Raw genomic sequence first — 23,207 nt, 5'->3', positions numbered from 1 at the left:
TTATTAAGTTATTACCCTATTCGATAATAATCCAATGCAGAGTAAATATTGTAAAATACATTATTTTGTATTTTTATATAGTCTTAAAGTTACCACCGGCCCTTTGAGTGCAACCATAATTCTAATGTAGCCCGCGATGAAATTGAGTTTGACACCCCTGTTTTAAATCCTGCCTTGTTGAAACATCAAACTCATAGAAACACAAAACTCAGACGAGATGAATCCTTCTTAAAATCCAGTACGTGTTTAATTTGAAACAGTTTGGACACCATCAGACGTCATTCCCAAACTTCACTGCATCTACATGTATTCACAAAGGACTTCAGACGGCGGGAGGTGCAGCGGCAGACGCCACAAACAAAAATCATAAACAATTGTGTTTTGTCCTTAGATCCGACTGAGTGTGAGGCTGCCGTCACTTTGAGTTAGTTACAGAATCTTAAGTGTTTTTATAACGTCACTAATACATTCTTGGTGAGTCTGAAAAGTCAGAGCGATTTGGACAACCGAAGCCCAGAAGGGACATTTTTAGGAGGACAGAAAAACTCAAACTGTTAAAAGGGAAAATCCACACGATGTCAGTTTTTTTGCAATTTAATGATATTTTGTGAGAAATTAGTCAGAAAATCTTGGTGAATCTTTCCCACAATATAATATTGGTTATAAAGTCAATTTTGAATTAAAAAGGAAGTACTGAAACAAGCTTAGAGGCATGTTCATATGTTTGAAAGTGGATTTTTCCTTCACAACGGCGACACACAGGACAGTTTTTGGTAAGAAAAGCTTGTATTTTTTCCAAAAAAATGTTTCTTATGGAAATCAGTCCGCTATAGTTCGACCAATCAGATTACATTTACTTTGGGGATGTTTGGTTTTCGCTGCCTGACGGGTGGGACTTTTTAAACAAGGCGAATTGATTTGTTACCAGAATCAAAGTCTTTCGAGACATGACATCCACTCCCGATCTCAGTCCGCTGATTATTTCAAGCAAGCAATTATCTATATTCCAATAATAACATCTGTATTTATGTACACATCAACATCTCGCGTCAAAAACAAAAATAATCTTCAAACATCCAGAGCGGCCTACGCAAAAATGGTAGTACAATTAGTGAAATATATCAAAAACAAAGTGAAACATCTAATGTAACAGAAGATAACATCATAATTATAATATTTATAGTATTTAAATAAAAAAAAGAGCCTTCTTTGAACATAGGAATCCAACGCTTTGTCGAGCCAAATATTTAAAATGGCATTTTTAAAGTTTTGGAGGAACTGCATTTAATTAAAAATACAGAATATAAGCAGCTTCAACTGAATCTGTGGACTTTTAACACCAAATAATGCATGTTTGTGCTTGTTTATGTTAATTTATACAATTACTAAATGGTAGTCTTCATTAAAAACCTTAAAATATGAACACATTATTTGGTATTTGGGAAATCAACCCCCATAGGAGTCCACCGTTTCTCTTGGGGTGCGTTTCACTTTGGTTAAATGGATTCTTTGCAGCGTTTCCCGGCGACTAGTTCCTCCCACCAGGCAAGGAGAGACGCAAGGAAACCACGAGAAGCAGGGACATGAGTTTTAAGAGCAATGGGACGTCGTTTCCTCCGGAGCGCCGCGAGAAGCGACGTCCGTTTGTGAAGACGCCGCACAGCTGATCGTCCGACAGCAGCCAGATCAGAGCATGCGCTGCATCGTCCAATCAGTGAGCGATACACAGTGAGGGGGCGGGGCGAGTGTCTGAGGATTTCACCGGAGGATGGTCTGGTAGTTCCTCGATTATCGCTCCTCCGGCACAAATAAGGCCACTGGGACGCTTCTCAAGACGGCGCAGACTAATCAACTTCCGGTGAGGCCGAGACCGAGGAGCGAGGAAATGAAAAATAACCGAAAGTGAAACGCACCCTTGGTGTCTGGATCTAAACCTGTAAATTAACATTGTAAAACTGATGGAAACAAAGTGGATCGACCCCAAAAACAGACTCAAAACCACTCGAAAAAATCTTCCTTCCATGTTGAGTTTAAGAGCAGCACCGATGGGAAATTAAAAAAGTGTTTATGATGCGTCTCCTGAAGTCGTTTCCTTTCCATTTGAACAATTAAGGAAAAAAAAATAGCACTAATTATGAGTTGAAAATGAACTGAATCAAGGCTACATTACACCCTGACCTTCCTAACTTTTAATCATCAACATAAAAGACTAATATGTTGTATTTGTATCCCAAATGTAAGCTGTTGAAAGTCCTTCGCCAGGAGAAAGAAGAACTTTCGAGACGAGGTGTTTTACAGGCGACGCGGCGGCAATGTTTTTATTTGACTGTACATTTAAACATTCAGATAATACTTGACGCACTGCCCGGTTTCCATTCATCTGCTCCACAGAGAGGGTGCGCTTGCTTGTTAATCCGGGGCAGTCCAGACGGGTGGAGATTAAAACATAATTTGACTAAATAGAAAAACCTATATTTGATTTGTTTGTGCGTTCAAAGAGAAACAACGGAGGGCGATGACTATCAGACGGCTCGATTTATGGAGTAAACATTTCAATTAAAGCACAATTAAAAACAGATTTGAATAATTAAATTGCAATCTTTTACCTCATCTGAACAATTAGATGATTAATAGATTAGTCAATCATCAGAACAATTGATTTTGAAGAGGAGATAATCCAGAAAATAACAACAATTTACTGAATGTAGCTTTTAATATAATAGCTTTCTTGCTAATATTCAGATTTCAGTCTTTGAACATTTCATATTTTCTTGTTTGTTGGAAAAACCACGTTGAGAAGGGAATGTTTGCTTATTCTTGGGCTATTTTTCTGACATTTGTCCTTTTTATTCTAGTTTTAACAAGCCAATAAAGTATATTTATAATATAGCCGCTGGGGATTCATAATGTAACTAATCGTTGTTGATTAATTGATGAATTGTTCCCTTAAAATGTTCCAGAAAAAGGCCAAAATTCAAAGTGTAAAGATGTAAAATAAGGAAAAATTGCAATTGTGCGCATTTTCATTCCTAAAAACGGACGTTACAAGAACATCAAATTATGAGTCGTTGCCATAGTGAACTTCCTATTGTGCTAAATAAAAAATATTCTGACATTTTAAACTGTCTTCAACCTGCAGTGTAAGCAGTCTTCGTTAGCTGTTAGCATCACGGAGAGATTCAATAGGCGCTTTCACACCGGAGTACTTTTCCCAGTATAGTTCCGATGTAGTTCCGAAAATGTGCGTTCACACCAAAAAAATCTGGAACTAGAACTTAGTTAAAAAAAACTCCCAACATTTTTTTTTTTTGTGAAGCCGCCATTTTATTTGCTTGCATTAGCATTAATAGCATTAGCATTATTAGCATTAGCATTAGCCCCGCGCACCAACGCAGAGAGACTAACTTATGTCAACACAAAATAAAACATGGGAGCGGTGGAGATGAGGAGGTGTCGGCGTTCTGGCGATTTACTCGGAAGGCTTCAGTAGAAGCTGCTGGGACTCCCAGCAGCTTCTACTGAAGCCAGTCCCCAACTCCGGGGACTTCCGGCCGGGGACTTCGGGCGGCAGTATACGCCATGAAGTGGTTTGCGGCCTGCCAGTAAACCCAAAGCAGAAGAAGAAGAAGAAGAAGAAGAAGAAGAAGAAGAAGAAGAAGAAGAAGAAGAAGAAGAAGAAGAAGAAGAAGAAGAAGAAGTGACGTCAGCGGCTTCATTTGCCTAATCCACCCCCAGGGACTTATTCCGGTGTGAACGAGATCTGCTCTTTAGTTCATGAGAACTAAAGAGTTCTCATGAACTAAGTTCGGCAAAGTACTTGGTGTGAAAGCGCCATTAGCTTTCTAGAGTGAAAAACATGTAAAGTCCTGACTTCCTTCCAGCGCTGCAGAGAAACGCTTCAGCCGGAGTTTGAATTAGTGTCATGAGGTTAACTGAACCAGCTGAGTTTGTGGAGGTGTCCAGAAATAAAGCTTTAACGATGAGGAACAGAAAGGACATTAAAAGCATTCCGCCTGAATGTAGTGTGGTAGCTCGGATGTCCGAACAGACTCACAGGAAATTTAAAAAGTGTCTCCGAGTGTGTTGTGTGTAAAAACGGTAGAAATGTGCATTTTCTGGCGTTTAAAAAAGTCAAAAATGGTAAAACTAATCAAATGATAAAACAGACTTGTAGTTTAACGTTGAAACACCTGAAGCTCTTTGTGTAATGTCACCCAACATGATGACGTAATGGCACGACGCGCCTTAGTTAATAACCTTACATTTAAACCAGACTCTTTCACTCTTTGCCAGATAGCCTTTAAAAATGTCGACATGGTTGTTTCTGTTCACCAATATCTGCGAAAATATGGAACGAATCGGACGTTTTCTCTGCGAAAGGTCCTCTTTTGGATATACGCAATAAAACAGTGCATGCTTCAACTGTACTTTTAGGATAATCTGATTCAAACTAGATTTTTTTATATAATTTGTAGTTAAAAAACTAAAATAAGGAGCCCCTCGTTTAGATTCCTCACCATCTTTCCGGTGGTAAGGTCTCCCTTCCCCCGCTTTGAAACACTTTGTTATTAACACCACTTCCTGTTATACACACTGCAAACTAGCATCTTCAAGCTAAAGGTAGTGTCAGTGGTTGCTATGACGTCAGATTTATCGGATGTTTTGGGTTTGAACGCATGGTACCTGCGCGTTAGCATGAAGCTACTTTAGCACGGTATGTTATAAACACATTGAAGAAGACTGATGACATGTATGATCCTGCGTCTCGTCAGGAGCGGTTAATTGGTTTCTCTGCGTCGTCTCCACAGCCCAAAAAACGGTATCCATGGCAGCCTCTTGGACCCCCCCCCCCCCCCCGATGCAAAAGCGAGAGTTTTTAGATTATTTTAAGGTGCTTTATGCATTGCGGGCGCAGAGGATTTGAACGCTTGTGATCCAGGAGGCTGGCATGCTCCCTGCAGACGTCTCACAGCTCCCCGGATACTTATGTGGGCGGAGCCTGTGGCGGCCAAAAGCCCCTCCCCTTTCTGCTGAGTGACAGTCCGTTTAGGGGGTTCACCGCCCGCTTGTTCAGTCTCTGGATTGGTAGAACAGGATGTATCCGGACTCCGAGTTCTTGGAGATGTCCGACGTCAGACCGTAGAACTCCTCGATCGCCTGCGCGTCGATTTTCTACGAGAAAAGAGGACATAAATAATAATGTAGCACCTTTCATGCACAAAGCAGCCCACGTCCTTAGGGCTAGCCCCTGTGTGAGAGTGTGTATTAAACTGAATATTTAAACATTGAATACAAATGACATTTTAAGAATTTAAACCACGTCTCCTGCCCGTCGGCTTTTTGATCAAAGTGACTTTAAAGAATATATATTTATCTACCTGTGCTTCGGCGGCCGCCGTTCCAACCCTAAACCAAAGCCTAACACTATTCAGATTTGTATTTTAAGTGACTAGTTTAAGAGCGTACAAAACCTAGCTGTCATTTCTGTGAAAAGATGATTGAATTTCGGTAACGATGCATAGATTTAATCACAGATAGTCTACAAGAAAAGAGGAAATAAATTCACGACATTTTAGACATTTCGAGGTGATTTCAGTTGCCACGTCGACATCCTTACCTCAAGTGAGTAGTTTAAGAGCATTCATGTCAAAACCATTAGTCTTACTTCAAAACTTCAAATCTGTTTTCCTCTCACACCCTTTCTATAAAAGAGGGCACTTGAAGAGGTCGGCACAATATGAAATCCGTCCCTTCAGCTCACAGGTGTTTCAGATCCTTCTGTTATCCTTCTCTCCCAGATCTCCATTTAAAATCAAGTTTGTCTGTTGGGGAATCATGTTCCAGCATGCCCTCTGACGCAGCTGACCAGCATGCTATCCCCCGTAAGGAGGCGCTGCCCTCGCACTTTGTGGTTGTTACCAGTTTGTGACCGGGCGACTGTCGGTCAGAGATAGTTATTGTTGTGGGACACCTGGAGCATCCTTCGCCATAAGCCATAAGCGACAACAACTGTGGTTCAGTGTCCTCGGCTGTTTAGTCCATCTATTGAAGAATGTTGATTATTACACTCTGAACTAAACCGGAGCTGCAGGACGGGTCTTCAGAATTGATTGTGGCATCTCAACCGTGTGGTCAGACCGAATTCTCCGGCCGAAGCTCCAGCTCTCCTCGAGCCTCTCCGAGCCCCGTTTCCAATTGCTTCAGAAGTTTCCGCCACCATGTCGACGGTTTAATATCTTGATTCGGCCCCGACAACTGTTTCTGATTTGGTGCGGCAGCTTTGTCCAAAGAGAAAGCAAATACTATAAATACATATATATACTTTTGGCCCGGTGATGAACGACGAGAGGCTTCAGCTTCAGGAGAGTCTGCAGATTCACTTCCAGGTGCGGAAAGGCACAGAGAGAACTTGTATAGAAGACAGATTTAGTAAAGACGGAAAGCTAGAATACAGCCAGATGGAGTTCATCTCAAAACGCCATGAAAAAAAAAGGATCCGGTTGTGTTCAGAAATCGGTCGGTTTCTGGACCAGATGTTCCGATGGGCCTCCTTCCCATCATCGTGGAAAAAGATTTAGAGTTTTAAAGAAGCTATTTCAATTGGGGGGAAAAGCGCATTTCATCGTAATTAATCTACAGATCAGAATAAAACAAAGACGGAGAGTTTAAATGAAATCCCTTATTATCGGGTACTCAGACCCACGTTAGGTTCTCCTTGCTACGAGGAAACCAGCCTGAAATCAAGAGCCATTAAACAAAAAGCAATCCCCAGCATCTGATAAAGATAATAACTCATGTGTTTGGAGGATTTTCTATAACTTCTTTTGACTTTTATGTGTCCGGGGTTTTCGCACGGCGCCGCAGCGTTTATATAACTCTGCAATCCTGTCTCTTAATACAAATTATACTCCACAAAACCCCTGGAATGTTTCAGCACCCGGACGGCACGCTCCGATAGCTCAGCTGTGTGGCGTACTGCTGTCTTTAGCGAAAGAAAAATAACAAAAAAAAAAGGATTCTTGGCTGCGGCCGAGGCTTTGACTGAAGAGCGGAAAGAAAGCCAGCGCTACATACCAGTCCAACTCCACGTCTGAATTCCTACCCTTCTTATGCGAGTCAGGGTTTCAAATGAAAGGCTGGAGGCGTCGTCACGCGCTACCAGGATGTCAGACTGTGGTTTCTACGCCATGTTTCTCCTGTCATCTTGTCGGAGGAGAGCAGACGGTTTTTAGCAGGAGACAACTTTCGTGAATGAAAGACTAAAAGTCATATCTGCTATTTATAAAGTACTTGTTCGAGCCAGTATTATGTTTTTAGAAGAAAGGCACCTAATCGTGACGTCTGTAGTCAACCAGAGTATAAAAGACTACAATTCCCACAATTATCTCGATCCGCCGATTGAAGGAAATCCAGAGTTTTTAAGGCTTCGATGTGAAGTTATACCGATGCTTGTTTTCAAACACATGCGGTTGTGGCGAGGAAAGAGGAAGGGTTTCTCTCACCTCTACGATGTCGTCGTCGAACAGCAGCCAGAAGCCGTGGCTCTTCACGATCGTGATGTAGTGTCCGCGGTTTGGACCGCTGCGGAGAGGAGAGAGGACACCGTGAGAATAACGCCTGAGATACAGCGCTGTCACTTTGTTTGAGAAGTATGAATACACTGCTGTCACATGACGGCGTGACGTGATGAGAACTTCATGCATGCAAACAATTAACACATTCAATGATAAGAAGGCAATCTGACATGTCGCTATTTTTATAGAAATGACTGAACAATGGCTTTAAGGGACGTGATTTTTGTTAAAATTCCCCAAAATAATTTATTTAATCATGTTAATATAACATGATTTTTAGGGATGCTCCGATCGCCGGAATCAGTATCGGCCGATCGAGTGGGCGGGGCCTATGGGGATCTTCCATTTAAATCTCTCTCTCTTCTCTCTCTTTCTCTCTCTCTCTCCTCTCCGTCTCTCTCCCCCCTCTCTCTCTCTCTTCCTCTCCCCCCCCTCTCTCTCTCTCTCTCTCTCTCTTTCTCTCTCTCCCCCCTCTCTCTCTCTCTTCCTCTCCCCCCCCTCTCCCCCTCTCTCTCTCTCTCTCTTTCTCTCCCCCCTCTCTCTCTCTCTCTCTCTCACTGATCCAGTAACGAGTGACCCGACAGTGAAGAGTAAATATATGTATAACTAGTTTAGCTAGTTCCAGAGGTAGATAAAATAGCTAAGTGTGTTAGGTCTAACTCTTAGTGTGTGTGTGGCGGGCGCAGCTGCAGGATTTCTGCTTCACACACGTTGCACACCGCTATTTTACTGTCTGTTTCGGACACCTTCAAATACTGCCAGACTGGAGAAGCCGTTTTGCCGCTCACAGAGAAATCTATTTTACATCATGCGATCGGCATTTTTAGAGAGCACCGATCGATCGGAGTATCGGCCGATATCGATCGTGTTAAATCAACCAAATTGTCAATTTAAAAATCGAATTGAAATCTGATCAATTGAGCAAATGTACACAAGGTTCAGGTTTGACGGCAGAGGATCCGAGTTCACACAGAATAAAGTCTGTGATGCATCTAGCCCTAACCCACAATGTCCAAGACCATTGAAGTCCATAACAATTGACTCCTTGAAAAGCAAACTGAAAACCCAGTTCTTCGCATCTGTCTTCCTTGTAAACTAATTTCCATCACCGAGTTTCACCATCACTTCAGTCGCATGCTTCTATCACACGGCAATACTTATGTTGATGTTTTTATCATTTGTATATGCAGTAAAACATGGACAACGATACTAGTGAGAATTGAAAGTCATATTAAAAGATAGGTATATCATTTGCTTTTAAACATGTTCAAGGCATTGCTTGTGATTTGGGGCTATAATGCATTTTGATTTGATTTGATAAATAAAGTTAAACAGAAGAACCCCATTACCTGCCGCAGTGCACCACGACGGCCACCAGGTCGTACATGCGGTCGGGGTTGGTGGCGTCCCCCGAGGTGTTGAAGAGGCGGAGCTCCAGAGGGAAGACGACCCGATAGGACAGCTTGGTGTAGCGGTGCAGCTGGTCCATGTACTTGAAGCGCTTCAGGTGGAGGGCGAGGATCATCGGGAGCTTCTTCACCCTCATCCTGGCGAAGAGGCGGAGAGATGGAGAGACCATTGATGTCAAACACACTCACAAGTGGAAATGAACAGGAGGGTTTCACACAAAGGTTATTTGATCCTAAGATAAATCAAAGGGATCAAAGCTTTCCATTTTGACACCATTACTGTTCAAGCTTTAACTGCGTGTGTCCGCTAAGATGAAAGAGTGGTGTGCTAAGCTTATAGCTGTGTGACTGAGGATAAACACACTATGTAGCGACCGCGTGCTAATTGAGTTGAAAGCTCCTCATATCAAAGAGAAGATATTTCAAATCGGTGCTAAATCTGTTTGGTTAAAGCAAGTTGGTGTGTGCGCCCCCCTTTTGATCAGCGTCGCAAACCAAACGCCCACAAAACAAAAAGACATGATTGCATTTCTAAAAGGACAGGACTACATTAATAATACTGCAATTACTGTATTAGTTGATAATTAAAAGTTAACATTATTTAATCAAACAAACGAGTAGATTAATGTTGCTTTTTTTTTTTTTTATAAATAGGATGTTTTTTGCTATTTTATTACATGGCTTAGTTGAATACTCGATTCTGATTGGTCCATTCAGAACACTTAACACGTTGTTAATCCAGAACAGACAGACCGCTGTCAAGGACTTATTGACCGTTGTTAAGGACAAGTCCGTTTGATTTAACTGTACACAAACTGGAACAAGAAAGCAGCGGAGAAGTAACGGGGCAGAAACCCTCCTTTTTACGCAGCGGTCCAGACATAGACATCAAACGGCGACACATACTCAGTGTGCAGTTACTTTGGCATCAGGGCAGGGATATCTAGATACTTCCCAAGGTTTGACATCATTAGTTGTGCTACTTTTAAAGCATGCAGCGATGTTTTCAAATCTGTAATCAAAAAGCTCCTCAGAAACGCTATCGAAGCAGTTCCTGCTACGTTAGTTCAAACGGTAACAACGGACTACTTTTCTTAGCGGATGCATGTCAATTTCAATCTATTTTTTAAATCAATAAAATAATTTTCTAAATCAATAAAAACATTTAAATTAATATTGGGAGTCATGTCGTTGTTGAGAAAGTGGCTTCGCGTCGGGATCCTGATCCTGATCGGCCCGTCGGTGTTCTTTTACCCATGATGACCGCCTCGCTGCTCATTATCCCTTACTTAGTGACTCCCTGATCAATTTGAGAAACTTGAACCAATTATGAATTTAGACGGGACACCTTTCCAGTAAATCAATATGAAAACGTTGTAATAATAAAGAAACCCACCTCTTCTGGGCTTCCTGTTTGCTGCGACACTGCTCACAGTAGTATTTGTATTCACTGCATAGCGTCTCCGTGTTGCTGAAGCCTCTGTCAGGAAAACACACATTTACCACCAGGGTGTAAAAAGTCAAAGTTAGTATTCTTTCCACATCAGGTGAGGATGATAGTAAAGGGTTAACAGCAGCAGTGTGTACCTGAGGCAGTGTGTGATGGAGGTGTTCTGCTCCACGTCTACAGACAGATCCAGGAAGTCCTCGTCTTTACTGCTCACCTGAAGCGTGGAAAGATACCCAATTTAAAATGGTTTCTCAGATTCAGAATAGGGCTGAACGATTAATCGATTTTAAATCGAAATCTGATTTTTTTTTTTACATTTTTTTTATTGTCTGTCAGTCATCCACACCAATCAGAAGTGCTGTGCTCCACATGTACCAGCCATTGTTAGCCAATCAGAAGTGGCCCATGATAGAAGGTGATAGACAGATTGATCCAATCACCTGCCAAGTGCTCTTGAAAGTGCCTGTCCTTTCCAAATGGCTTCCAATGGAGCTTTAGATGGTTTCTGAGTCAGGTTAGCGACGCTCCATCACATGTTTCTATTACAGGGTGAATCTTAAACTGAAGCTCGACTTTAAAGCAACCCAACGGAAGTTTCATGTAAGTTTAGTTCTTTCACTCGTAGCTCGGGCTGCGGGGTGCTAGAGACGGGAGCACGTTGATACGACCTTCCTAGCCGGAGATATGGCCGCATTTTACAAGAAACTTCCTTTGGGTCGCTTAAAAATAAATATCGCAATTCGAATCGCAATATTTGTCAGAAAAATCGCAATTAGATTTTTTCCCAAAATCGTGCAGCCCTAAATCAGAAGCACAAAAAGAACGTTTTGCAAAGCAGCATCTCCGGCCAGGTAATCATGAGGTCTTACGAAGGTGTTCCCCATCTTTGTTTTAATGTCATAATGTCAGTATATCTTGAGTCTGGGTTCAGAAGTTAATTAACGATACCATGCGTGACCTGAAGCGTGGGAAGACACCCAATTATTTCTCGTAATCAAAAGCACAAAAAGACAGTTTGTGCAAAGCAGCATCTCCGGCCAGGTGAACATGGAAAATAAGTATTCTTAAAGTCTTAAAAAAGTGTTTCCGGTCTTCGCTATAATGTCAGAATGTCAGTAAATCTCGAGTCTGGGTGAAGCTGTTGACTATAGTTGTAGACTGTAGTTATTGAATATGGACAATTAGAACTACATCGAAGACGTTTTAAACTCTTTTAATACCACTTTTAGCCGAGTGGAAAACCACCCTGCTCTTGTTTTTGTGCACTAGTCGATCCTTAAATTAAATCCAGAGTTAGTACCGGGTCTAACGCCCGTTAAAAAGTATTGATTATATAGTCTTCAGCCATATGTCATGTAAAATGTCTGTTTTCTTGTTGCTTAAATATCAGTGTTTTTTTTAAGTTGCTGCAAAAAAAAAAGTCAGATTTGATCCGACCGAATCAAATAACGAATAAATGTGCACTAAAATCACGATAAAGTCACTTTTTAGGTCTCATCGGGCGTGTTCCTCGTAGTCGCTTGGATTTTAAAACCTCAAGGTGAAAGGATTTAAACCCCAAATAGTTTGACATCACAAATGTTTTCCAGCGTGCCACTCACAGCTTCACAGTTGAGGCAGCGCGTCTCATTGGTCAGCGTTCCCTGGAAGATCTCGTGAACCCAGGTCTGTTGTGTTTCCTTGACTCCTTCCCCCTCTCCTCCTCCTCCCTCACTTCCTCCTCCTCCTCCATTCTGCACCAGTTTTCCGTTCTGCTGCCTCTCCTGGCTCTTCTCCTCCTGCAGCAGGTCGGCGATGGTGTTGAGGAGGTAGTTGAGGAACTCGTGGGCGTCCTGCTGCATGTAGTTATCAAACAGCTCTGAGGGGGCAGAGATACAGACCAGAGGTAAGGGAAATAAAAAAAAAAGTCAATTTATTGAACATGTCAGAAGCAAAACATAGATGAGTAACGCCTACGTCACTTCCGGGCGACAATGATGGCTCCGCCCATTTTGGGGAGAAACCAACGCTCTCATCTCACAAATAATAATGCCAATCCGATCAGACATTTTGAAAACCGTGGATTTTCAGATCTTCAAAGAGCCCGATTACGACGACCAGACAGGCAAACAATTCATTAAATAAAATGACATTCAATATTTCAAAGGTTCATTGTTACAGTTGTATTTTATATTTTATGTGAAGCACAACGTACCATGCTGTTATAATAACGCTCTTTATCAGCCTTTGAAACTGAAAGCATTTTGGGAGGAAAAAGAAAAGAATAAAAAAAGATATATATATATAATCATAATGTATCATAAACGTGCCACGATTAATCGACTAATCGCAGACTAGAAAAATCTTTACAATAACAACTTACAATAATAATAATCTATATATCTTTTTTTTTTATAATATAATAATAATGATAATTATATCAAAGAGAAGCAACAACAAAAAAAGGTTCAAGGTACAAAAAAAATAAAAATTCTCAAATAGTCTGGGTGTTTCTCAATGTCGAGGACGCTTCCTTGGTAGGACAGGTCCTTCAGAAGCGAGGCAAGAATCCTTCCTAGCCTCGGAAAACGAAGAATGGTGGAACAGGCTAACAGGTGTGCGTCATTTCCGAGGCCCCGTCTTAAATGGAGCGCGATTTTGGAAATTGGTCCGTGCGCAAAGCATTGTGGGGATTTTAAGACCGCGGAGGATACACACGTGCAGCCTCGAAATTTCACGCAACGAAGTACGCCGGCCTCGGTAGAATTCCAAGGAGCCTGGACATTGGAACAGTCCTTCGGCGGGACTTGATGACGTAGCATCCTTGAAATAGTGGCTCTGGAGCATCCTTCCTCGACATTGAGAAACACCCTCTGTCATGTTCAACAGGGGCAAGAAGAAGCAGCTCCCCCCCGATAGCGAACATTTGTCTCGAAAATATAAGATTAGCTCATCGTCATCAGCGTCATGTTCGTCAGGTTGTACAAAACAACCAAAAGGAAATAACTTTTAGAAGAAAGAGAAGACAGAAAATAATCGGCATGTGTTGGCCGGAGAAATCGCTCCAATTAAGATCTGTTTGTATCTTCCCTCCGCAGGATTTGGCGACAGCTTTAGATATGCCCTCCCCTCTCTTCCTCTACTTTCCCTACGCTTTCCGGCTCATCCCTTTCTCTCTCACTCATTTCAGATTTGAGAGCCTAACCCCCGGTGGTGGATTGATGTTGAACACCCGGTTTGAGTTCCTGAAAGAAGCGACAGCTGCACATCCTGGCATCGCTGTGAAGCCGAAGCCTTCCCCAAATGGCTTATTATTAGTCATTTAAAAAAAGCTGGAAGATATTTTTCTACTTTACTTGCAGTGCAATATCATACTGTAAAGACATCGAGAAATAATATGGTATTAATATCAAATACGCAGTTATATTGTAATTTACATGTAATATATACAGCATGAGAGTTTACTTTTATACAAATGTTTTTATTGGACCTCTTGTTGTAATAGAAATATTTGTATTTTATCTAATTACCACATTTTTACTATTCTTTTAATAATAGTATTCTATTTTATTATTTGGACATTTTTATATTTAATTTAAATACCCATTTTATTTTAGCGTTTATTATTTATCTATTTATTGAACAATTACTTTAGTCGTATACATTTTTTTTTAAATGTATCCCTGATTTTATCTCATTCTTAACTCGAGCAGCTCTAATTATAATTCTGATATTTACCATTTTCTTTTCTCAGTCTGGAGATGAATTTCTTGGGAGGGATGACCCCGACTTTCTTCTTCTGCGTGGCGATGCTGTTGAAGAGGTCGGAGAGGCAGGTGAGCAGAGACTCCTTACGGCGAGGCTGCACCTGGAGGAACAACAACTTTATTTACAATGCTTCCATATAAGTCCTAACGGCAGAGATGGCAAAAGTACACACATCCTTTACTCAAGTAGAAGTACTCGTGTTTAAAAGTACTCTGGTAAAAGTAGAAGTACTGACTAAACTTCTTTACTCAAGTGAAAGTAAAGAGGCTTTGAAGTGTACTTCAGTAAAAAGTGCCCATAGCTAGCAGCTGCTTTAAAGAGTACCTGACCTCCCTTTATATCAATAGAACAATAATGTCATTGTTAGCTAATGAATGTTTCCATGCCGACCAACGGCAACATGACAACGTTTCCATTAGTCCCTCTTCTTTAGAGAAGACCAGGAAGTGATGGATACACGGATCGTGTTCCAACCAATAGGCACGCAATGACTCTCAATAATAATGATCACGCCCCAAACACACATTCAGACTAAAGGAACCAGCTGTTTGGGAAATGAGAGAAGTAGAAAGTACAGGTATTTGAGTTCAACATGTGAGAAGTAGAAAGTACAGGTATTTGAGTTCAACATGAGAGAAGTAGAAAGTACAGGTATTTGAGTTCAACATGTAAGAAGTAGAAAGTACAGGTATTTGAGTTCAACATGTAAGAAGTAGAAAGTACAGGTATTTGAGTTCAACATGTAAGAAGTAGAAAGTACAGGTATTTGAGTTCAACATGTAAGAAGTAGAAAGTACAGGTATTTGAGTTCAACATGTAAGAAGTAGAAAGTACAGGTATTTGTGTTCAACATGTAAGAAGTAGAAAGTACAGGTATTTGCGTTCAACATGTAAGAAGTAGAAAGTACAGGTATTTGAGTTCAACATGTAAGAAGTAGAAAGTACAGGTATTTGAGTTCAACATGTGAGAAGTAGAAAGTACAGGTATTTGAGTTCAACATGTAAGAAGTAGAAAGTACAGGTATTTGAGTTCAACATGTAAGAAGTAGAAAGTACAGGTATTTGAGTTCAACATGTAAGAAGTAGAAAGTACAGGTATTTGAGTTAGAAATGTAAGAAGTCAAAGCCGTCAAAAAAATAAGTAGTGGAGTAAAGTACTGATACCAGAAACATGTAAGTACAGAAACTATATCATTGAAGAAGAATTGCATTCTTTAAGTGTGTGAACCCAGCACACCAACAACAATATGAGGAGAGAAACGCTGCTAAAATAAGATAAGATGGACCTTTCTTAATCCCTGTTGGGAAATTCAGCATTTAGATAAGATTGAAAAACTCATATTCTGGATTTTGTAACACTTTTTTGTTTAATAGATAATTCCATATGTGTTCTTTTATAGTTTCGATGTCTTCAGTATTCATCTACAATGTAGTACACATTCAAATAAACTTCGAATGAGAAGGTGTGTCCAAACTTTTGACTGGTAGTGTATATACATATTTAAATATATTTACATGTATGTGAGCTGGTAAAAAGCTAAATTGTGATACAGCTATGGAATCAGAATAACTTTATTAGTCCCACAGAGGGGACATTTGTGACAGCAGAAAAGAGCCAAAGACAGCTGAGTGTTACCTAAGAAGCATGCATACATAAAGATATCTCTCACCTTGTACGCCAACACCTTCTCTCTGAAGGGCCGACAGAAATACAGCGCCTGCAGCACTGAGTTACAGTAGCAGGTGTTTCCAAACTGGAGAAAGAAACACACAGATTCAGGATTTAAACAAGTACATGTTCCATTAATATGTGTTTCTACTGCGACATTACAGTTTACATCACGGTGTCCCAACTTTTCCCCGAGGGCCACATGGAGAAAAATATTGGAAGGGTTGGGTCACTCACTAAAGTCAACATGTCTACGTGTGTTATACAGACATCTTGAAAGACCGTTTCTCGCAGTCCCACAGTGTGACATATATACATAACACAAGATACCTAGATAAGACTAAGTAATAAGTACTAAAAAAACACAATCCACAGAACATGACTTGACATTAATGCAAGTATTCTTTAGTGCAAATGAGAAGATGATGTTCAAAGTACAGTTTGAGTGCAGTAGCAGCGGAGATGGGTAGAAAAGTGACTGGTGCTGGCTGAGGGACGGGTGTGTGTCGGGCTGCTCGATTATGGCAAAAATCATAATCTCGATTATTTGGGTCAATAATTGTAATTGCGATTATTCATCGACTTTGAAAACATCAATTTATGGAGAAAAAAAATGTGAACAGTGTGTTTTTAACAGTTGATGACCCCGAACTTTAAGAAGAATTCAACTGAAAAACCCACAAAAAAAAATTCTTAAAAAAAAAAAAAGAAGTAATAATAAAAAAAATAATCGTTTTATTTCGATTACGTTGTTTTCGTAATCGTTGCACGCCATAATCGTAATCACGATTAACATACGATTAATTGAGCAGCCCTAGTTGTGTGTGTGTGTGGGCGGGGTTAAAGTCCAGGTCCATTTGGGGCAGGGGGAAAGGTGGGAGGCAGGGTGCAGAGGTCAGGGGAGAGGTATCCTGACCGCCTGGTGGAAGAAGCTGGTCTCGAGGTATGTCGCCTCATAAGTTCAGTTATAAGTTATAAGTTAGCAAAACCAATCAAATGTAGGTAACTGATGCTGCAGCCTACATCACAGCTCTCCAGAGGGTTTCATTTATTTTGATGGCAGCTCATTCCTTAAAATAAAAGCCTCAGTTTGAAAATAATAAGAGGAAATGTGAAGGGTCTATTTCACGGTTGCTATGTAAATAAGTCATTGGGCTTTTTTCTTATCAATCAGATTTGTTAGAACATGTTTTCAACTTGACTTGACTGACAGTGGGTTTATGAACACATGAACACTACGGCGTAATATATCTTTACAGATGTATTTAATACAAGACAAGCTCAAGTTTCATTTTGTGGGCCGTATTCCATTTGACTTTTTGAATTAGCCGATTCAAAATGGCCGTAGTTTGGACACCCCTGGTTTACGCCACCCACGAGCCGTTGATTGACACTTACGTTGACCAATCCAAAGTAGTGTTCGTTAACGGGAAACTGTTCCGGTCCGATCTCCTTTTCCAAGGCAGAGGCATTGGCGCCCTGAAAAGAAGAAGAAGAAGAAGATAAACTATCATGTGCTGTGTTTTCAAAGCAAAATAAGCAACACTTAATTTGCATAAAACGATCCGTCTGAATCGCTCCTTTGTCCCGATGTTTCCTCGTCATTGTTTCCTGTCTTCCTGCTCCTTGTTCTCGCTGCTCTGTTGAACTAACCGTGTGTGTGTTGCAGCTGTGCTTCCTGCTTTATTCCCTCCATTTGGAGATGCACAGGCAGCTTTGTGATAAAAGCGTTAGATATTTTATCATCAAAGTTTTACCAGATTTAGTCGAGAAATCTTCAACCAAGTCTCTTTTTTTAAAATTAATATTCAACTGGATTAACGGTGACTCGTGTTGTCCGTCTCCTTTTTCCATAATATAAAACACTTTATTTATCATTATGCAAACATAAATAACATACAATATGCCAGATATATCCCAGGACATGTGACAGCGTGTTATTAAAAAGGCCACTTCCTGATTTTGTTATAACACCCAACAATGCAGGAAAAAAAATACCGCACAGCTCAGCTATGAAAATAAGTTTAACAACAAGCTGTAGGGGCATTGTTTGACACGAGTGCAAATACATGAATATTCCATCCCTCACTTACTTATATATATATATATATATATATATATATATATAAATAATACCTTGCTTTATATCTTGTTATTGTTCATTTGTAAATTCAACATGTATATTTTCTACTTTCTTGTATATTTCTAGTCTTTTTATTTGTATTGTACTATGCCATGTCTTTTTATGCTGCGGCAACACAAACATTAGGCGCTTTCACACCAAGTACTTTGCCGTACTTAGTTCATGAGAACTCGTTAGTCCTCATGAACTAAGAGCAGATCGCGTTCACACCGGAATAAGTTCCTGGGGGTGGATTAGGCAAATGAAGCTGCTGACGTCTTCTTCTTCTGCTTTGGGTTTACTGGCAGGCCGCAACCCACTTCACGGCGTATACTGCCACCCGAAGTCCCCGGAGTTGGGGACTGGCTTCCGAGTAAATCGCCAGAACGCCGACACCTCCTCATCTCCACCGCTCCCATGTTTTATTTTGTGTTGCCATAAGTTAGTCTCTCTCCGTTGGTGCGCTGGGCTAATGCTAATAATGCTAATGCTAATAATGCTAATGCGAGCAAATAAAATGGCGGCTTCACAAAACCTTTTGGGAGTGTTACGGGGCGTGGTTTGCAATCCGCCCAGCCAATCAGAAATGGGAACCTTTGTCTCAGGGACTGAAAAGGGGGTGGAAAGGTTCTCGTGAACTAAGTGCTAGTTCCGGATTTGTTTTGTGTGAACGCACATTTTCGGAACTATACTGGGAAAAGTACTCCGGTGTGAAAGCGCCTATTTCCTCTTGTTTTTAGGACTCTTAACGGCACTTTGTGATTTTGACACTATTTAACTGAAACAATGCCGTTTTGTCAACTTAAAGGATTTGTGCTTGCTTCTTGAACACAACACTTATAAATACACTTTAATACACGACACACTTAGAATATGAAGCACTGTGTAAGGAACCGGTTTTCTTTCAAGGCGGTTTGTGTTTTAAGTCTGTTACGGCGGGGAGACAATGCCGTTTTGAACATTTTACAGATTTGTGCTTAATTCTCTCAAAAAGTTAATGAAAGATAGACTTTTATGAATAAAAGCTTAAAACTAGAACATGTCGTATCTTATCTTATGTATGGCACCTATATGTGTGAATAAGCGTGTGTTTAGTTATCATAAAGCGTTGAGCTTCTCAGTGTCATTCAGTCTAAGCTTCTAGAAATCAAATCCTGTATTAAGGCAGGACTGAGAGGAGGAAGATGACGATGAAGATGATTCAGCTTTTCCTCCAGACGTGAATGACTACACACTCAGATGTTACTCATCATCACACTGCAGTCCATGTAAAGTCAACAAGACGAGAGCTAATGAGGCTCGGGGTTACTTCTCTGACACCACCACGTCCACTCCAAACACCACGTCGCTGTAAACAAATACCAAGGCAAGCTTTCTCATGTCGGAAACCGAGAGGGAAGCAAACCATCTGTCTGGGAAAAGATTTGGTAAAGTGATTTTTCAGGTTTGTAGTGACAGCTTTGAAAAGACTGAACTGATGGAACTGAAAGTGCCAGCTGTGCAGCTTTAGAGGCGACACGACTATCGTTACATTGCTTGATAATGACGACCAATCGAGAGCAAGTCATGATGAAAAGGACTTGATTGGAGCACATCTCAACATCTTTGCTTCCAAATGACCTTTTCTTTCTGATTTGAAGAATGAACATCCTTGTCTCTTTAAGAAAATAAGCCGTACAACAATTTAAAATCTGTATGAAATGAGAAAATTATGAATACCCAAAGCTTGCTGTGTAAACTGTTGTTTTTAATATCAATACCTACAAGTGCTCATAACATTTTTAAATTGAAGTTTAACAATGATATGAGAACGGAGAAATTCCTTACGACTTCCTACAAATCCTCTAATACTTAATCAGACTTTTTGTAGTTTAAAATGTGGCCTATAAACGGTAAGAAAATTGGATAAATCTACTTTTCATTTGGAATATCCTGCGTGTCTGACAGTGTCTGATACCCAACGCTACAAACCCATATCAGTTGATATAAAAAAAGTATTCAGGATCAATACTTAATAGAAGCTCAATTAAAGTATTTGTGCATCATCATCTGTGATACTGGCTACAACTATAGCTTCTGCTGTCTTTGATGCAGAATTGCTGTAAACTGATAAGACTACACTTTCACGAGACAGTCAAACGTGGAATAAACACTGCATGATGTCTCTATTTTTCTTGTCCTAAAACATCAACTGTATTCCCCTGAATGCTGCTACATTATCAAAGCTGTCCAGTTGTAGTTGGTGCCGCCCTAACAAGGACTTTCACAGCTTCAACAGTGGAATTGATTTTGTGAAATATTTTCCGGGCAGTATCTGGTCGACTGCCAGAACAAAGCCAGCAGGCACAGCTAATATTTAGCTTTGTTACTGTTTATCTATAGCTGCTGGTAATCTGCCAGAGCCCTTTGCTCTAAAGCAGTGCTTCTCAAAGTGTGGTCCGCGGACCACTGGTGGTCCGTGAGCGCCCCCTAGTGGTCCGTGAGTATATTGGTAACATTTCACATTTGAAATAAATAATAATAATAAGTTTTCCGCACTCTCGCGGGAATATCTCCGCAATGGAGCGAGCTTAAGTTTCACTTTTGATTGCATGATATAGCCCAGCGCAACACCTTCATCACACATGTGGCCACCTGTTTGTACCATTTTCATGCGATTTGTAAAAAACTATGTGTTTTTGGATATTTGTGGAGTTAGGTGGTCCGCGAGTGTTTTTTTATTGGTTAAGTGGTCCTTGGTATGAAAAAGTTTGAGAAACACTGCTCTAAAGGGCCTGGTGTGTGCTCTTTAAAAACCTGCATGGAGAAACCACACTGGCTAAGTAAAAGCTTTCTGTTTCCTTTCCATCATATATATCGGTAGCAGACTGCAAATTAAACCTGAACTTTTTAAAGAACATCCATCTGTTTGCAACTCATATATATATCAATATTCCAATGACTGTATATAGACTATTCTGCACTGTTTCTATTATATTTGATTTTATTGTATTTACGTGTACTATTTTATGTGTTGTATTGCGTCGCACTGTTTGAGGAGCCTGTGACCTAAGATTTTCATTGTCATAAATAGCTATGCACACATGACAATAAAAGCCTTGAAACTTAAAAGACTGCAGTCGTGTGGATACTGTGAAAGGTGCAGCGGCAGGAAACAGGATAAATTACAGTCAGAAGTTAATCTCTGGGATTTAAGCTCACCTGCCTGCGTGTGTGAGTGTGTGTGCGTGACTTAACTACGCTTCAAAATAAACAAACACTGAGCGGTCACATTAAGAGCTAATGAAGCCGTGTTTTGACCCGGTTCCCCTTGACCCTATATGCCTAACAGGTTGTCCTTTAAACTGGAAAATCTGTGAAGCTGAATATTTACAAGCGTATATCAGCTGATGGTGTTTTTGAGCAAAGCTGACCCTCACCTCCTAGTTCCAGGGATCAATACTTTTAAAACATCATTAAAGCCTTTTAAAATGCCATTTAGAGACAGAAGACGGCTTCTTCTTAACTAAAAGGAACTAATATCTTAGGTTTCAATTAACCATCTTGTATTTACTGTAAGTTTATATTAACACCATGTAGGCTTTTACACATTTTAAAGGGTTTGTTGCAACATCAGGGAAATGACAGGAAATGCTGGGTTTCTCCATCAGTTACAGATAATTGACAGATAATGTCAACTGAGGAAGTACTCAGATGTTGTACTTAAGTCAAATATCATCATCATTAACGTATACTTAAAGTACCAAAAGTAAAAATACTCATTATGCAGATTGTCTAATATATATGATATGTTCTTATTATAGTAATAGATGCATTAAAGTGTTATCAAAGCTGCAGCTAGTTGTAATGACTTTGTATACTGCAGGGTAGGTTGTGAATTTACACCAGAACTAAAGTCTGATTTAAGAGTTGATCATAATTCACATCATTCATCGAAATCTGGAAAGTAACTAAAGTTATTAAATACATGTAAAGGAGTAAAAAGTACACCCTTTACCTCTGAATTGTTGTAGAGTAGAAGTACAGAGTAGCATAAAATGGAAATACTTTACACCTGATAATTGAACTATGCAGATGATAACCTATTAATTCCTCTTGTATATGCAAAAGGTATATAAACGTAGCTTTTACAATAAAGGGAATACAAGTTAGGATTAGCATACAACAGTAGCAAACAACTTTGTCTTTTCAGCTAGCATGCTAAGCTAGCTAGTTTCGCCCTTCTTGCATAAACAAACTACAAGCTGGCTAATAATTAACAGTCAAACAAGCTGTGTTTTTACTCTGTTTTCAAACTAAACCAGTGGAGTTAGGAGCTGGCTGTTAACAGGCTACAACTTTCTGGAAAACCCTGAATGTTATTATTATCATGTTAGCAGAGACGCTAGCTTTAGCTCAGCCATGGTTGTATAAAGAGAGAGAGGCGGATTCACCATTCATTCCTATGAGAGTTGCTCAGTGGCGGTTGAAGCCTAAAATAAAACTGTAGATTCAGAAAGTACCCGGATGTAGGCCCACAGAGCATGCGCAGTAGAGTTTTCCTTTAAGCCCCACCTTCTATCCTCCTGCTCACGGCTCAGTCAAACGAATGGATGTAAAATGTGTACACCATTATACATTTTATTAAACCCCAATGATGCAAATGATATCTGTAAACTCTCAACAAAATAAAAATACACTGATTTACAGACGTCTCTTTCCCCAATGTAAGTCAATGGGAAAAAGTGTTTTAGGGCCAGAATGACGTCACGGGTGTGGTAGTGACACCTTATCGCCACCACGGCCATTCAAAACAAAATCTGCTTCAACGGCCGGCCACTTCCTGGAGGTTTGGGGCTAACAGGCGAACACACACTAACATTAAGGCCGAAAATCAGCTCCTTACCATCGTACAAATCGAGGCGATCTTTCGGACTGTCATCAGTATTTCCATCCGTAAGCCGCCATGCTGGACCGAACCCCGATGTTGAAATTAAGAGAGCCGTGAAGGCTGCAGAGTTTCGCGAGAACCGTTTGCTTTCTGCCCGGTCTGTTACCATTACAGAGTAGTAACCACCACTTCCCGTTTTGGGATTTCAAAATAAGACACCAACTGGAGAAAAAAAAAAAAAAGTGAATTTTTGTTTTGTTATTAATTGTATTCATTTATATATAAACGCTCATGTTAATTGTGTTACTGATATACTTAACAACGGTAACATATGTTAAGAAGGCGTTACGTTAATAAGACTAATAC

General features: G+C 40.3%; 1 protein-coding gene across 2 annotated transcripts; it reads right to left on the bottom strand.

The window, feature by feature from the left end:
* Positions 1 to 222: 222 nt before the first annotated feature.
* On the bottom strand, positions 223 to 23,019 carry usp12b (ubiquitin specific peptidase 12b). 2 transcript variants are annotated; one of them, XM_034106444.2, is made up of 10 exons: positions 22,857 to 23,019; positions 17,248 to 17,328; positions 15,851 to 15,934; positions 14,151 to 14,280; positions 12,035 to 12,291; positions 10,571 to 10,647; positions 10,380 to 10,463; positions 8,924 to 9,121; positions 7,503 to 7,581; positions 223 to 5,172 (listed from the first exon to the last, which is right to left on the bottom strand). In XM_034106444.2, the coding sequence occupies exons 1-10, from the start codon at positions 22,902 to 22,904 to the stop codon at positions 5,071 to 5,073; spliced, it is 1,140 nt and encodes a 379-aa protein (XP_033962335.1). In that variant the 5' UTR covers positions 22,905 to 23,019; the 3' UTR covers positions 223 to 5,070. The 2 variants fall into 2 exon arrangements, with proteins under 2 accessions (XP_033962335.1, XP_033962336.1); XM_034106445.2 differs by having other exon boundaries at positions 14,151 to 14,274.
* Between the last annotated feature and the right edge of the window lie 188 nt (positions 23,020 to 23,207).

The sequence above is a fragment of the Pseudochaenichthys georgianus genome, chromosome 18, assembly GCF_902827115.2.
Source record: "Pseudochaenichthys georgianus chromosome 18, fPseGeo1.2, whole genome shotgun sequence".
Classification (NCBI taxonomy): Eukaryota; Metazoa; Chordata; class Actinopteri; order Perciformes; family Channichthyidae; genus Pseudochaenichthys; species Pseudochaenichthys georgianus.
The sequence above is the reverse complement of the archived record's forward strand: the minus strand, read 5'-3'. Positions and strand labels throughout refer to the sequence as shown.

Excerpts from the sequence above, each read along its gene's own strand:
- usp12b (XM_034106444.2), bottom strand. The coding sequence starts at position 22,904 with ATGGAAATACTGATGACAGTCCGAAAGATCGCCTCGATTTGTACGATG. Across the intron at positions 17,329-22,856 it reads TCGCCTCGATTTGTACGATG|GGCGCCAATGCCTCTGCCTT; the intron begins GTAAGGAGCTGA and ends TCTTCTTTTCAG. Across the intron at positions 9,122-10,379 it reads AAACAGGAAGCCCAGAAGAG|GATGAGGGTGAAGAAGCTCC; the intron begins GTGGGTTTCTTT and ends CCTCTTCGCCAG.